This window comes from Centruroides sculpturatus, unplaced genomic scaffold, assembly GCF_000671375.1.
Source record: "Centruroides sculpturatus isolate CEXI.00-Female unplaced genomic scaffold, Cexi_2.0 scaffold1009, whole genome shotgun sequence".
Taxonomy (NCBI): domain Eukaryota; kingdom Metazoa; phylum Arthropoda; class Arachnida; order Scorpiones; family Buthidae; genus Centruroides; species Centruroides sculpturatus.
The window spans coordinates 309780-327614 of NW_019385199.1; the positions used below are offsets into that span (position 1 = coordinate 309780).

General features: G+C 31.1%; 2 protein-coding genes across 2 annotated transcripts in view; both read right to left on the minus strand.

The window, feature by feature from the left end:
* LOC111636050 (adrenodoxin-like) overlaps nucleotides 1-3271 on the minus strand; it is a 12515-nt gene extending 9244 nt beyond the window's left edge. The window contains exons 1-3 of the mRNA XM_023381207.1: nucleotides 3225-3271; nucleotides 1788-1900; nucleotides 886-1018 (exon numbers count right to left, since the gene is read on the minus strand). Of these exons, the coding sequence (XP_023236975.1) occupies nucleotides 886-1018; nucleotides 1788-1900; nucleotides 3225-3253 (275 nt within the window). The 5' untranslated portion in view covers nucleotides 3254-3271. The remainder of the gene's footprint in view (nucleotides 1-885; nucleotides 1019-1787; nucleotides 1901-3224) is intronic.
* A 7058-nt stretch (nucleotides 3272-10329) lies between these two features.
* LOC111636046 (adrenodoxin-like) lies at nucleotides 10330-13145 on the minus strand. The gene is made up of 3 exons (XM_023381203.1): nucleotides 13102-13145; nucleotides 11665-11777; nucleotides 10330-10895 (listed from the first exon to the last, which is right to left on the minus strand). The coding sequence occupies exons 1-3, from the start codon at nucleotides 13128-13130 to the stop codon at nucleotides 10759-10761; spliced, it is 279 nt and encodes a 92-aa protein (XP_023236971.1). The 5' UTR covers nucleotides 13131-13145; the 3' UTR covers nucleotides 10330-10758.
* Between the last annotated feature and the right edge of the window lie 4690 nt (nucleotides 13146-17835).

The following is a 17835-nucleotide window of genomic DNA, read 5'->3' on the forward strand; positions in this document are numbered from 1 at the left end:
GGATAACCGATTATGTACGAAAAAATATATTAACCTATCCTATGTTGAAATTTTTCTCTGTTGTTTGTCGCTTTGCGTTGAATTTTCGTCGATGTTAAGCCTAACGAAGACTATTGTATCGTTAAAAATTATTTTTTTATTTTGTACAAACAAAATAAATATATTGAAAAATATAAAAACAATAAAAAAATTATACTTCAGAAGTTAATTTAGTATCAAAAACATAAAATATTTGAGTAGCCGAAGACATAGCCAAAGATTACAGCGCCACAACACTGGCAAAAATTTAAATTTGTTGACTGAAATTCCTTCGGATAAACGATGCTCTACTGTATATTTATTTTTTGTACAAAATAAAAGAATAATTTTTAACTATACAATAGCTACGATTATTATTTAAAAAAAGTTTCTTTTTGTTAGGCTTAACATCGACAAAAATTCAACATGGCGGCACACACAACGGAGAAAAATTTCAACATAAGATAGGTTAAATCAGTTTGATGATGATACAATGCATGATTACACTGTTAAAAATTGAATTAAAAACCTACAAAAACCTTACTGAACATACCGAACACGTTACTACCTGGAGTTTTAGTGAAAGTGTCCAAACAAATTCTGATTTGTAAAATACTAGTATATCTGACACTGAAATTATTTGAAGGTAACGTCAGCTTTTTTTTGGACAATGCCTAATTGCAGGGCATTTCAGATTATAAGATACCTACTTCTTTGACATTATCAATTTCAAATTTGTTATGCCAAAGCAGATTATTTGACAGAAAAAGTTAATTTTTGAGTAAGAGTATATTTTCTTGAAATTGGGCATCATTTTATATTTATAAGCTATTATTAAAGCAACTCTTGAATGTTTAAAATACTTACGTGGGTGATCTTCCAAAAGCCAGATCGAGCATGTCCAGTTCTTCATCTGTAGGTTCTTCTTCCAATCTGTCGTAGTCACTCTGCTTAAATATCAGATGGCACGTGGAACACGACAGGGTTCCTTCACAGGCACCTAATCAATTAAAATAAAAGAAATTAAATAACATTGCCATTACATAAAAATATACAGCTTTAAAATGATTTTAAGATAAACAGTGGTGGTGATAATTAAAAAATTCCAGTGTTATTTTTATAAAATTATTTTTTAAAACATGCACAAATGTTAGGAATTTATTTGAATTTTAAAATATTGAAAAAAATTTTTAGAAAGTTACAGAAAATTCTTCTCTACAGATTAATATGCTGTTTAAAAAAATATTAATTCATCATATTGTTTTATATTATTAAAGCATACTTTTTGATATTCTTTAATCATACTTAATATTTAAAAGATGATCAAAGTTATGTGTATAACAATGTACGTATATATTGCAGTATGAATCAAATACATTGCCATTCATGGTGCACAATAATCAATGCATATCATGAACTGCAATGTACTAAAATGTGTTCTGATATTCACCAAAAAGTTTGCCAGTACAGTTGCTAAGGCACATTGCATTTGTTGGACTGAATATGGTGAGATCCGATAAAGCAATATGGCCAAATACATGGTTACATTATTCCAACATTAGCTACTTGTCATTTATCAGTTTTGCTAACTTTCCTTTAATATTTTATCTATATCATTATCTTTCATTCACACTGATGCACATTTTACAAAACATTTTAAATTTAAAAACTCAAACTCATCCAATGCCATACAATGCAAAACTATTCGTTCTCTGCAGAGAATTTTTCAATAACTATTTATATTATTACTTAAAATAATGTAAACTTACCATATCCTTCTAAATCAACGTTATTGTTGACAACTATATCAAGTAGATTGTCACCTTCTTTCCCTGTTGCAGTGATTCTTTCTCCATTTGCTTTAATGTATGTAACCGTTACACTAAAGTGGATAAAAAATTTTTATTAATATGCGAAATATCTTTTAATTTATTAATAATATTTCTACAGTTTGTTCAAAAATGCAATGAGTATATGGTCAAGCTAGCCACAGTGGTTAATTTAATAAAGTTTGCTCTTTAATCAGATCAAAAATATCAGCCTAATTTTGCACCTATCTGGTGTTGATATCCAATGTTGGGTATCCTGTTGACCGTTTATATTCACACATCTCCATCTAGCAGCTGATTCGAACATTGAGTTCATCTGTACAGTACTTGTTATGCCTGCTTTGGAATGGAGCTGTATATTCTCACTGCCATCATACAACTATTGGATAGATTATAAGAAAAAGCCTCAATGAATTGAATCTCAATGATACATCTTGGCACATCTGGCACTGAAAATCTAGTGTTCGATGCTGGACAATGCCGAGATCTTGTCCGACTATCAAGTAAAGATAGTTGGACAAAATCTTCTTGGCAATGTAGGTAGCCAGATAAACATGCGAAATTCTCCCATAAGAGCCCATATACTTTGTAATTGGATATCTGATGCAGGGATGTAGCCAGAGATGTTTGAGAGTGAGACACCCAAGGCAAAAAGTCTGCAGGAAAAGGGGCTTTCTGATTGGTGTAAATTTAAGTCAAATTTTTAACTTTTCATTATATAAACATGTGTCCTAGTCAAGAAATGTGTAGAACCTGGCAAAAAGCATAATTTTCAGGAAAGAAATGAGTTTTAAAAAACAAAAACTAAATACCAACAACAAATAAAATCTTCATTACATCCAACTCCACATGAGATATGACACATGACACCCTAATTTTCCACCCCCTTGACCTTTCAAAACTAAAATTTAATAGCATCAATGCTCCCTTATACATAAGCTACCATGCCAAATTTCATTTAATATCTCAGGCTGGAGTAATGATGAAGTGAATAGATGCCGTAGCAAAACACACACAAATTCCCCCCTTTTTTGGTTTAAAAAGTCTGAAAAACGTGGAAATTTGCAGAAAACTCAGACGGTCAAATTTGATGCAATTCCAATACTTTCCCTTGTTATGTATACATAACAGATGGAAAAGTAAAATACTTGTTAATTTGACTAAAATGAGTTTACCAACGAAACAAATTTAGTAATTAACTATACAGTATATTATTATATAATAGTAAGGATTATTAAAAATATATTAATTATATTCTTAATAATCCTTGCTTTTAATACGTCTCCTGTATGATCATATAAATACAAAATATTGAGCATCAAAAACCATTTTAAAAAACAGACGCTGAAAAATAATATGATAAAAAAGACAAAAAACCTGTATACAGAGTCCACGGAGAAAAACATTCTTTGCTTAGACACTGTCGATTGTNTTAATATACTTAAATCAGGCCTGGCCAACCCATTACACATTAAATTGTGTAGCTCGCTAAGTGATATAATATATCTATTAAAACTTTCGATTTCCATTTTGTGTAACCAAAACAATTAAATAAATGAAAATTTGCATGTGTCATTGTTATAATGTGCAACTGCAAGTATGAACTCTTGATATAACAATGAAATCTTATTCATTTTGTATGTTTTACTTTCTTAAAAGTATGTTTGCCTAAATTGTGGCCAATTGTAATGTTATGCATGATCAAAGTAGCCCAAGAAACAATTCTGGTTGGCCAGGCCTGACTTAAAATTCTAAATCAGTTCGGCCTAGAACAAACTAGTTAATTCTAAAGTATTTAGGCCAAACTAGATTATCCTAAGCTAAACTAGTATATCCTGACATGCGTAGGATAAACTAGTTTGGCCACTAACACATATATAGCTTGCTTTTATATGTTTTTCATATTTTCTTTATTTTATCTTATCTTTTTATTCACTTTATTTTATTGTTTTTTTTTTCTACTGTTCATATATCAGCTTATCTTGTAATACTCTGTATAATTTTTTTGTTGTAACTGTACATCATACCCGGTTATGCCAATGCGGTACCCAGTCTGTACTATGTGTACTAATAACATAATATAAAGTCTGGATCAAGAAAGTTCTTCTAGCCAGAGTGGAAAGTAATGTGAAAATCCGACAGAGTACTGATTGAGCACAGAAATTTGCACTGACACAGGAAAAATTTCTATGACTTTAACCTATTCGATGTTGAAATTTTTATTTGTTGCCTGTGATGCCATGTTGAATTTTCGTCAATGTTAAGCCTAAATTTTTTTTAAAATAATAATCATGTTTACTGTATCGTAAAAAATTCTTTTTTTTTATGTTGCACAAACAAAATAAATATATTGAATAATACAAACAAAAAAAATCTGACTACTGCATTCTGTTTTTATTTCAATCAACAAATCTATTCTTGCAAATATAAAAAATAAACTAATGTTCTTTTATATCCCTCCTGATGATCTAACAAATTTAAATGAAACCTTTAAATTAATTGATATCTGGCAACATACAACTGCCTATTCTATCGTATTTATAATATTTAATTAATAAATTTAGATTAAACTGGAAGAAAAGAATCGGCNACACGAAAATATTCGGGATTGCCCACGCAGGTCAATGAGGTCAACACAAATATTTTCGGGAACAACGTAGGACAGGTTAATACAAGAGTGACTGGTGACGACTGACTTTTCAGCCGTCAAATCCGATATCAGTGTGACACTGTCCGGCTAAGAGGTCTGCAGATCACGGGAATGTGTCGTTTTCACCGTCAAGAAAGCATAAGGGAAGATTTTGTCAGACAGCTGAAGACAACAATTGTTGAGCAAGTATGACATCAACAATTGATTTTTGTTAAAATTCGAAGTATCACATACTTACACTTGAGTAAGCCTCATAATATATGCAACTATAATTCAGAAATAGACAGCATGCTGATCATTTAATAGGAAAAACTTCTTAACATATAGGCGTTAACTCCTTAGTCTCCATTGACGTATATATACGTCAAGCCTACATAGCCTTACGAAAAACGTGGTCCTTAAGGCCATTTTTGAAAAAAAATTTTTTTTTTGAATTTTCGGAATGTTTTTTAGGTCCCCAAATTTTTTTCAAAATTTTTTGCCCGCGTGAAAAAATTTTATTGCGATTTTAATTAGCCTTTAATAAGGCTCGATTAAGGCTCAGTTGTTTTTTAATGGGAGTTTTTTATCAAATTTATTTCATGGTTCCTAAGTTGTAGTGCACGGATTTTCATTCGGTAAAGTTATTTAAAGCTAGTTTCTGATGTCAAAAACGACCTCCAATGGTTTTTTAATTTTTTTATTTACTATATTTTTTTTAAATATAAAATTAATTAATTAGGAGGAGTCGGAAATCGCAATAAAATTTTTAATTTTTTAAAAATATTTAAAAATTTACGTGTTGGTCATAGCCACCCTACTTTAAACCCTTGACCTCCCGCGGCGTACATGGGAATGTCCCGGGAAATCAGACTCCAGCTGTGTTCAAGGTCACCCAGCTGTGTAAGCAATGACTCATCGGTGTTAAATTTCACAGAAAGGCGAAACAAAAGAAAATAAAATTTGAAGCTTTTTCTTCAAAATTAACGCATTTATTTCGTTTTTTTTCAGTTTTAAGTATTTTTAATGTATTTTAATATTAATCTTATATCAATTTAATTAATGATCGGGAATGAAGGGGTTAAATTACAAATAAATGTCGCTAGATTAACAAGATCCTACTTCCACACTAGAAAGATCTGGGGTTTATTCTATCCCACTGGAAAATATGTTGGGTGGTTGCACCCACTATATTGGCGAGACAACCTGAAATGTTGTCTTGTCACATTTCGAAGCATCAGTGTTCTATCAGGGCAGGCAAAAGTGAAACTGAGCTCGCTAGAATGGTGTTGCAACACCAACACACCCTGTTGTGGGACCAGGTGGTGATACTAAGGCATTGTAATAACAGAAACCTCATGTATATTTGGGAGGCCCTCCTTACCAACATATTAAATCCAACAATTCTAGGTCCACAGTTTGGAGACTTATAGCACATGCGCATTATAACCACACGTGTTTTTATTTAAATTCTTTATCTTACATTCCACCGTTGCTTTTGTTCGAAAATGTTAATACTGTTGGAATATTTTGATATTCATATTTAAAAAAACGACTAACCGTTTTTATCAACCTGACAAAGACGAAAATATTTATCGTCAAAAGCGCTCGTTAATCTAGCGACATTTATTTGTAATTTAATGCCTATATGTTAAGAAGTTTCTCCTATGACACTAGTAACTTTATGATATTGGAGAGATACTGTTTTATATTTTACATTTAAAAAATGCATTGTAGCATTTACAACAAAATAAAAGTTGGTAATGAGTATTTTCAGAATTTTTCACATCTCACATATTTACAATGTCCTGACACAAACCGACTACAATTGGAGCCCTATTTGGTATCAAGAATACAAAAATTTTATAAAAGAATGATTAACAGTGATCATCCTTGGATTAAGACCATATTAAATAATCTGAAAAGTCTAACAGAAACAAAGAAAAATTATGTCAACAATTGGTTTACTAAATATAGTCAAATGCTGGCTAAATATGGAATTTCTCCTATTTTATTTGGAAATACAGAAGAAGACTGGCAATTTGGTAACCGTACGTTAATAGAAAATGTGTTTAACAATTCTATTCATCAAGAAATACTTAAATTACAGAGTTCAAAATTCCATCCCTGGTATATGGAGAATTTAAACTTTCCTCCTTCAAACGAATACATCAATTTTCACCTACCGTTTATAATTAAAAAATTTTATATGCAGCTCCGACTAAACAGTTTTTATATATTAGTGGATCAGAATTATATAAGGATCAGCAGAGAAATATGTAAATTATATCAGGAGCAAATTTCGATCTTCCATATAATATGTACATGTAGAGGTTGTACAGAGATTAGGTAAAAATACGGTATTTCTACTTTATCTGAGAGTAAATCAACTAGTGAATTTTATAAAAAGTTGTTTCAAATGAGCCCCACTATAATAACAAGATTATACAATTTTTTTACTAAATATGTTAAATTGTCCGGGAAGGCCAGTAACAAATCTGATAATGAGACTTAAATAAAAATATCTTTTTGTAATTCGAGATAAATACTATTATTAATGTTAACCATCAAATGTGTTAATTTATGTTCCCCCTTGTAACGGGAATATCCCATATTACGAAAATAAAAATTATTATTATTATATTTACAATGTCCAAGAAAAAAAGGTAACAGAATATGATTGTTAGAAAGTAAACTATGTATGAAGCATTGTAATTCTATCACCCTATGCTATCATCAAATATGAAGGAAAGTTGTGACCAACCAAGTCATGGTACAGAAACTGTTCAAATTTAATACAGATAGTCATTATTAATAAAAATATTGAAGAAATTTGAAAAAAATGAACAAACTAATAGAGTGTGTGTAAAAGAAAAGATTAAAAATCTCATTTGTTATAATTTATGTTTGTATGACATTCTATAAACAGTTTTAATTCATCTTCAGGAATTCAATAGTTTTTTCAAAGTTTTAAACCAGAAATATTGTTTGTTTGATAGTTATTTGTTATTATTGAATATGTTTGTTATAATTAGACTAATTAGTTAATTATAACTAATTACATTACCTAATTTATGAGATTTGATTTAATATAGATGCATGATGTATATATTATGTACTAAATTGCACAGCATAAGTACTAAACTAAATTACATGATGCATGTAATTTGATTTAATACACAACTTTTGTACAGATGTATGTAATTTTTTCATAGAAAACATTTTTTTTAATACAAAATTTATTTTAGTCATTAAGAATGTTAAAAGTCATAATTATTTAAGTTGAGAATGTGTATCATTGTCATCAGAAACTTCTGTTAAAGATCTGAAATCAGTTTTATTCACTTAAACCATTTTTCCAAAATCGATTATCTGAATCAATTGGGAACTGGGGTTGTATGGAAAACCAATTTTTCGGATAACTGATTATGTACGAAAAAAATACATTATTAATATAGTATATTAGTATATCCCAATAATAGTATATTAATATATCCCATGTTCAAATTTTTCTCCATTGCGTGTTGCTTCATGTTGAATTTTTGTCGATGTTAAGCCTAACAAAAATTTATAATAATAATTGTGGCTATTGTATCGTCAAAAATTATTTCTTTATTTTGTACAAACAAAATAAATATATTGAAAAATATAAAAACAAAAAAATTATACTTTAGAAGTTAATCTAGTATCAAAAACATTCGATTCAGCATGACACAGTCCGACTGGAACGCTTTTGGTTGACCGATGTTTTGGTTGATTGGCATTCGGATAATCAACGCTCTACTGTAATTTATAATATTTAATAATAAACAATAAATAAATAAAATAGAAATTTAAGTACATATCTATATAAATACTGTCATATGACAGTAATTAAAAGTTTCAAGTGTTTTGTTTTTCGAACCTTAATATTTTCAACATCTTTCGGTTGTCATCGTCAAGTTATGCTATAGTGTTAGATGTTTGAAGTTATGTTCTATTTTCTATCTTTCAGAGCAGTGCTTCACCATTATTTAAACAGTTATTTATACAGTTTACCAGATTAACTAAATGTAAATAACAGATGAGAACAGCATATTATATGTTTGGGTCTAATTCCATTATATTACATTGTGTGAAGAGCCAGTCGAGCTAATTAGCCTACTAATTATAAATCAGAAGGAAAAACTCAGGGAATCCAGATCTTCACTGGGAACTTTCTGATTGAAAGATAACACTCCCTCTCCAATATCCCTCTGAATCACCAATATTTGGATTTATGTTACAAAGTTAGTCAAAACAGATGATTAGTCATGATAAACTGTCAATCAAACAAATTTATAAGATAAAACAAGTAACAATACTGAATAGAAGGTGTCAATAAATCGTCGAAACATCCGATTCTTGACAGCCCATATCAGACCCAAATCAAACTTAGAACACATTTATTAAATCAAAGTCACCTGAATCAGTTCTCACGTGCAATGGGTATAAAAAGGGGTCACACCCGATCATCGGGGCAATCATCCAAAGAAAGCCTCCTACCCGACAACACTACTTCAGACCTCTAACTCGCCACTTTGGAGCTGTCCCAGACTTAGTTGCCTTACCAGTGAAACATAGATGTATTTTACTTAAAAATTGACTAGACTCTCTTTCTCGGGAAAAATTAGTTTATAAGTTAGACTAGTGTCAATAAAATAACTAGAGACACGAATTATGTCAATCCACTTCTTTCACAATGGGACTGTTTAATGTCAGTCAACCGTAATCTTATAGAATTGTGTAGAATTGTTATGTTTATATCAAATATCTTGTTTAATCCTTTTCTTTTTTGTATTCTTTAGTTAGTAAAATATAAGCATAGCATATTTAATATAAGTGTCATCCTTCATGTATTGCTGACACCTTATCAATGACCTTCGCGACCTCGATTTATAACCATCCTAGCCATTCATTGAGTGAATGGGCTTAGCCAGCCCATCACCGATAAGAGAGGTTTAGAGTTCCCTTCTCTACACCCCCATGGTTCTCACAATTGTAATTCTCAATGGAAATGTTTATTTTTGTATTTCAGGAAACAGTTCCATAGAAAATAAGAAACAACATTGTCATGTATTTTGTACCAGCATAAGCAGATAAATACTACTAATTTGTTTGTTTAAGCACAATCTTTAACCTATCCTGTGTTATTCCCGATATATAATCGAGGTTGTGACCTTTGACCCGCCAGGTTAAACCCGCTATATCTTGTTACGGTATCAGTATGTTTTTGATACTAGATGTCGCTATGCATCATAATTTTTATATTAAAATTAACTTTCAAAATATATATTTTTTTGTTTTTATATTTTTCAATACAGTAGAGCGTTGTTTATCCGAATCAATTGGGGACTGGGGTTGTTCGGATAACTTATTTTTCGGATAACCAATTATGTACGAAAAAATATATGAATTTATCCTGTGTTGAAATTTTTCTCCGTTGCGTGTCGCTTCGCGTTGAATTTTTGTCGATGTTAAGCCCAACGAAGACTATTGTATCGTTAAAAATTATTTTTTTATTTTGTACAAACAAAATAAATATATTGAAAAATATAAAAACAATAAAAAAATTATACTTCAGAAGTTAATTTAGTATCAAAAACATAAAATATTTGAGTAGCCGAAGACATAGCCAAAGATTACAGCGCCACAACACTGGCAAAAATTTAAATTTGTTGACTGAAATTCCTTCGGATAAACGATGCTCTACTGTATATTTATTTTTTGTACAAAATAAAAGAATAATTTTTAACTATACAATAGCTACGATTATTATTTAAAAAAAGTTTCTTTTTGTTAGGCTTAACATCAACAAAAATTCAACATGGCGGCACACACAACGGAGAAAAATTTCAACATAAGATAGGTTAAATCAGTTTGATGATGATACAATGCATGATTACACTGTTAAAAATTGAATTAAAAACCTACAAAAACCTTACTGAACATACCGAACACGTTACTACCTGGAGTTTTAGTGAAAGTGTCCAAACAAATTCTGATTTGTAAAATACTAGTATATCTGACACTGAAATTATTTGAAGGTAACGTCAGCTTTTTTTTGGACAATGCCTAATTGCAGGGCATTTCAGATTATAAGATACCTACTTCTTTGACATTATCAATTTCAAATTTGTTATGCCAAAGCAGATTATTTGACAGAAAAAGTTAATTTTTGAGTAAGAGTATATTTTCTTGAAATTGGGCATCATTTTATATTTATAAGCTATTATTAAAGCAACTCTTGAATGTTTAAAATACTTACGTGGGTGATCTTCCAAAAGCCAGATCGAGCATGTCCAGTTCTTCATCTGTAGGTTCTTCTTCCAATCTGTCGTAGTCACTCTGCTTAAATATCAGATGGCACGTGGAACACGACAGGGTTCCTTCACAGGCACCTAATCAATTAAAATAAAAGAAATTAAATAACATTGCCATTACATAAAAATATACAGCTTTAAAATGATTTTAAGATAAACAGTGGTGGTGATAATTAAAAAATTCCAGTGTTATTTTTATAAAATTATTTTTTAAAACATGCACAAATGTTAGGAATTTATTTGAATTTTAAAATATTGAAAAAAATTTTTAGAAAGTTACAGAAAATTCTTCTCTACAGATTAATATGCTGTTTAAAAAAATATTAATTCATCATATTGTTTTATATTATTAAAGCATACTTTTTGATATTCTTTAATCATACTTAATATTTAAAAGATGATCAAAGTTATGTGTATAACAATGTACGTATATATTGCAGTATGAATCAAATACATTGCCATTCATGGTGCACAATAATCAATGCATATCATGAACTGCAATGTACTAAAATGTGTTCTGATATTCACCAAAAAGTTTGCCAGTACAGTTGCTAAGGCACATTGCATTTGTTGGACTGAATATGGTGAGATCCGATAAAGCAATATGGCCAAATACATGGTTACATTATTCCAACATTAGCTACTTGTCATTTATCAGTTTTGCTAACTTTCCTTTAATATTTTATCTATATCATTATCTTTCATTCACACTGATGCACATTTTACAAAACATTTTAAATTTAAAAACTCAAACTCATCCAATGCCATACAATGCAAAACTATTCGTTCTCTGCAGAGAATTTTTCAATAACTATTTATATTATTACTTAAAATAATGTAAACTTACCATATCCTTCTAAATCAACGTTATTGTTGACAACTATATCAAGTAGATTGTCACCTTCTTTCCCTGTTGCAGTGATTCTTTCTCCATTTGCTTTAATGTATGTAACCGTTACACTAAAGTGGATAAAAAATTTTTATTAATATGCGAAATATCTTTTAATTTATTAATAATATTTCTACAGTTTGTTCAAAAATGCAATGAGTATATGGTCAAGCTAGCCACAGTGGTTAATTTAATAAAGTTTGCTCTTTAATCAGATCAAAAATATCAGCCTAATTTTGCACCTATCTGGTGTTGATATCCAATGTTGGGTATCCTGTTGACCGTTTATATTCACACATCTCCATCTAGCAGCTGATTCGAACATTGAGTTCATCTGTACAGTACTTGTTATGCCTGCTTTGGAATGGAGCTGTATATTCTCACTGCCATCATACAACTATTGGATAGATTATAAGAAAAAGCCTCAATGAATTGAATCTCAATGATACATCTTGGCACATCTGGCACTGAAAATCTAGTGTTCGATGCTGGACAATGCCGAGATCTTGTCCGACTATCAAGTAAAGATAGTTGGACAAAATCTTCTTGGCAATGTAGGTAGCCAGATAAACATGCGAAATTCTCCCATAAGAGCCCATATACTTTGTAATTGGATATCTGATGCAGGGATGTAGCCAGAGATGTTTGAGAGTGAGACACCCAAGGCAAAAAGTCTGCAGGAAAAGGGGCTTTCTGATTGGTGTAAATTTAAGTCAAATTTTTAACTTTTCATTATATAAACATGTGTCCTAGTCAAGAAATGTGTAGAACCTGGCAAAAAGCATAATTTTCAGGAAAGAAATGAGTTTTAAAAAACAAAAACTAAATACCAACAACAAATAAAATCTTCATTACATCCAACTCCACATGAGATATGACACATGACACCCTAATTTTCCACCCCCTTGACCTTTCAAAACTAAAATTTAATAGCATCAATGCTCCCTTATACATAAGCTACCATGCCAAATTTCATTTAATATCTCAGGCTGGAGTAATGATGAAGTGAATAGATGCCGTAGCAAAACACACACAAATTCCCCCCTTTTTTGGTTTAAAAAGTCTGAAAAACGTGGAAATTTGCAGAAAACTCAGACGGTCAAATTTGATGCAATTCCAATACTTTCCCTTGTTATGTATACATAACAGCTGGGAAAGTAAAATACTTGTTAATTTGACTAAAATGAGTTTACCAACGAAACAAATTTAGTAATTAACTATACAGTATATTATTATATAATAGTAAGGATTATTAAAAATATATTAATTATATTCTTAATAATCCTTGCTTTTAATACGTCTCCTGTATGATCATATAAATACAAAATATTGAGCATCAAAAACCATTTTAAAAAACAGACGCTGAAAAATAATATGATAAAAAAGACAAAAAACCTGTATACAGAGTCCACGGAGAAAAACATTCTTTGCTTAGACACTGTCGATTGTTCCAGCAAGGTATATTATATTACCATTATAAGGATAACATTTCAGTTTAAGTACAATTACTAATCATATAGGTTACATGAAAAATAACAATAATGGGGAAAGTATATAAATTTTAAATTTCATCTTAAAAATAAAGGTTATGAATAATCTCCTGATGATAGTATCAAAAATCCATAGGTTTGTGAACAAACCATTATATTTTATTCCTGTTTTAAAAGTTTGACTGAAGCCTCTAAATATGACTGTTGCTGTGTTATCAAGACGACGACATCATCTCAACATAAAATCACTATTTGTACAGCATGCAGACTACAGAACAGTGGAGTCAAATTCAGTTTTGATGCAAAAAATTAAATATCTAAAAGAATCTTCCCATATTTATGGTCTCCTGCATTTAACTGTGTAATAATTTCAAATAAAGTTTTCACTTATTTTAAAGAAAATATTTAAAAGTAATTCCTGAAATTAGACAGTTTTGAAGTTAAGATAATTTTAAACAGACTGTTCTGTCAACACCATATGAAAACAAAACTAACACTTTACAAAAGAAGTGCTATAGAGACTCAATTCTGCCTGGATAAAATATAATCAAATCAATCAAGACAGACAAATACTTTACCCACACTTTATGAAATATTGTTTCAATTAATTTAATTTTATTTTTATTTTAAATTAATTATGATGATGTTTCTAATTTTAGTTTCAGTTTAAAGGTCACAGTTGTTATTTTTTTGGGTTTTAATTTTAGTTTTAATTAACTGGCTATCTAGTAACTATTAATCTTTCTTTGGTGGATTTAGGATGATGTTTATGCTTAGTAAGTGTTGTTCTTGTTTTCCTTTGGATTGCTCAAGATCTGTGTGAGTCCAACATATAACTCCAAAAGAGTATGCGAGTACTGGGATGACATGTGTGTTTATTGCTTTAACTGTGTGTTTCGCATTTAACTGTGTTCTCAGGATAGCATTTAACCTACTTTGGACCATTGAAATTATTAAAACTAAAGAAACACACAGAATGAACTTAAATACAAGTGCAGTCATAAATGACATCTGGCAGCCATTCTTAAGTAGCAAAGCCCATTAATTAAGATGTTCTACCACCCTCCCTCTATCATACCCTACTGAGCAAGTCACACCAAACTTTCTGTCTATGTTACAAGGATTACTCACTTCTTTTTAAGCTCTCATATCTTGTCTATGTTCTCTGTACATCTCATCAGAATTATTTTACACCCTACAGGTATTCCGTTATTATTTTTAAAAAATTCCACCTCTTAATATATTCTTAATTTTAGATTTAAGTTCTTCCCTTTTTTATTCTAGCACATATTATACTATCCTAATGTATCTTATACATGCTGCTAAGACCTTCAACCATCCTCTCAACATCTGGTATAACCTTATAATTCGGTATAACTGACTAAGTTAACCAGCATGGGCGGAGGTCATATGCCATCACAACATACAAGAGAACCTTGTATTTGGTTTTCTTTCTGGTGTTGAAACGTCGACAGTTATTCTACAGTAGACCCCTATAACGCTTAGATACGTTCTACGTTAATCGAATTTTACGTTGTAGGAATCATTAAATACATGAGCCAAACGCAGCCCGACACTTGTGAAGTTTACGGACTAAGGCTGTTTGAAAGGTTTTCTTCTATAAAATTAACCGAGTCTAGACTAATTCCATTCAACATTTCCAAAACACGTATAATTTTTTGGGAATAATCTGTATAAACTATGCTATAAACAAAAAATTGTAGGATTACTTACCGAGTGTGCACCGTTCGACTACGCCGTTGCTCAAGCTTGTTTTCGTCGCGGAACAGCGCACGAAACGGCGGCCGCGATATCTGATATCAAATTTTTTGCAGAAAAATAACTTGACCTTTGGAGACATCATTAATATAAATAATTTTTATGGCCGTTGAATAAGAAGTGTTTCTTTCACAAGAAATGTATAAAATTAGTGCTGTATTAGACTTACGGTACCTAATTTACATACTGTACAGACGATAATAAACTCAACTTACTAGCCTAAACTGTCCATAGCGTAGCGCTAGACGGCGGAAAGTATATATATAATTATAATAAAGTTACAATAAATTAAGTTAATACATAATTATATATACAGTACCTAATTTATATATAATTATATGTACAGTACCTAATTTATATATAATACTGTACAGACGATAGCAAACTCAATTTAACCGCCTAAACTCTCCGTAGCGTGGCACTGGGCGGCGGAAAGTAGTTCGGCTGCTCGTCCACTATTGGTCCAGATTCGACCAATCTTGTCGCGACAGGAGTTGGCGACGACGTTTTACGAGTCACTTTATACGAATACTGCTGCAATTTTTTCGATATGTTATAGGAATTTCCGTTATAGGGGGGTTGACTGTATCAAGATCAGGCAAAAAGGACATAAAAGTACAATTCTTAAGCTTCACAATCATATATTTATTTTTCAACATAGTCACCATTAAGGCTATACATTTCTCTCAACGTGTAACAATTTTTTTCATTCCATCACTGAAAAATTCTTCTGACTTTTCTCGAATCCAGGACTTGACAGCTGCCTTCACCTCATCATCCGAGGTGTAATGATTATCATTGAGGTCTCTCGAGTAGAGGAAAAAATAAATAAAATAAAGATCACAAGGTGCAAGATTAGGGGATTAAGGAGGGCATGAAATCAGTTCAAACTTCAGGTTTCATAGAGCCTCTCCAGTTGCGTGCTAGATGTGTGGATGAGTGTTGTCATGTTGCAAGATTATTGGCACTAGGCTGCCTCTAACACATCAAATAATCACCTCGCGCCAATAATCTTGCAACATGATAACACTCATCCACACACCTAGCACGCAACTAGAGAGGCTCTGCGAAACCGGAAGTTTGAACTGATTTCATGCCCTCCTTATTCCCCTAATCTTGCGCCTTGCGATTTTTATTTTTTTTCTTCTACTCAAGAGAGACCTCAATGGTAATCATTACACCTCAGACGATGAGGTGAAGGCAGCTGTCAAGTCCTGGATTCAAGAAAAGTCGGAAGAATTTTTCAGTGACGGAATGAAAATACTTGGTTACACGTTGAGAGAAATGTGTTAGCCTTAATGGTGACTATGTTGAAAAATAAATATATGATTTTGAAGCTTAAGAATTGTACTTTTATGTACTTTTTGCCTAATCTTGATATTTACTTTTGTTCATGTTCTACAAGCATGTGTGCATTACTTTTCAGCCTACCCTTGTACATATCCATAGTTACAGTTACAATTACGATTGCCCTAATTATTATATTAACTATACCATTTGCAACATATTTATGCTGTATCAACTTATTCTAATATATCAGATGTATCTTTGCAAGACCAGGTGCTTGATGATCCTGTTAGCCAGCAAGAAAGTAAACTATTTACATTTTCTGCTGCTATATTCACCACAGCAATTCAGATACAAAAACGGAGAGGCTGCTTGAAAAGTGGGATTTAGTAAATTATTATTTGACATGTATAAATTTAGATGAAAATATTACCATAAAAGTTGAGAGAGGTGTTAATTATTTATATCAGTGATGGTGCAGACTGTAAAGATACCTGCAAACAAGAATATTACTCAACAGGTTAAGTTTAAGCCAACCAAATGTAAAAGAAAACAATTTTAAGTTTAACTACACCAACTGAGTTAGAAAAGTTTTATATTCAGGCTCAACTTGATACTGTTAATGGAAATCATACATCTATATATATAAAAATGAATGTGTGTGTGTGTGTGTGTGTGTGTGTGTTGTGTGTGTGTGTGTCCTTCATGCATTACCACACCGTTTATCCGATTGCCGTGAAACTTTGGGAAGTTGTTTAATATATTCCCGCGAAGGTTTCTGGCATAGTATGATTGCCATGAAACTTTGGGAAGTTTTTTAATACACTCCCACAAAGTACATTTATCCTACAATAGATGACGCGCGTGCATACGTGCATATGAGCACTGTGTGTTTGATTGATTTCAAATTGTGAAGACCATTTCCCCCCCTCCAAAAAATATCTCTATATATGCATTTGTTATTTACAATATTTGTAATAACTTTTGTTTAATCACTTTATTTCAACTTTCTTTTTGCTAATTATGTATTCACTCGAACTTTGTTAAAACCTTAACTGTATCCCAAACAACAACCGAAGTTGTAGGAGGAAATTCGCCTATTTTACTGATCTAGGAATCCCATTTTTCCAAATTTTAATATCAACTCAAAATAATTTAAAAAGACAAATTACAATAAAACGGTTTATTATCCAACTATCAGAAATTTCACAACGTGCCNCCAAACAACAACCGAAGTTGTAGGAGGAAATTCGCCTATTTTACTGATCTAGGAATCCCATTTTTCCAAATTTTAATATCAACTCAAAATAATTTAAAAAGACAAATTACAATAAAACGGTTTATTATCCAACTATCAGAAATTTAACAACATGCCAAGAGAGGAAGGAGCAATTAAATAATCAAAATTATAAAGGATTTAAAATAATATATAAAAATGGGGAATATCACACTTCTAACAATCTCTGTGAGTATATGGACTAAATGTAGAGAATCCGTGCTTCTCACATGGACAACTGTATGTTGCCAGCTCATGCATCAGAAAACCTTCTGATTTATTCATGTACGCACCAGA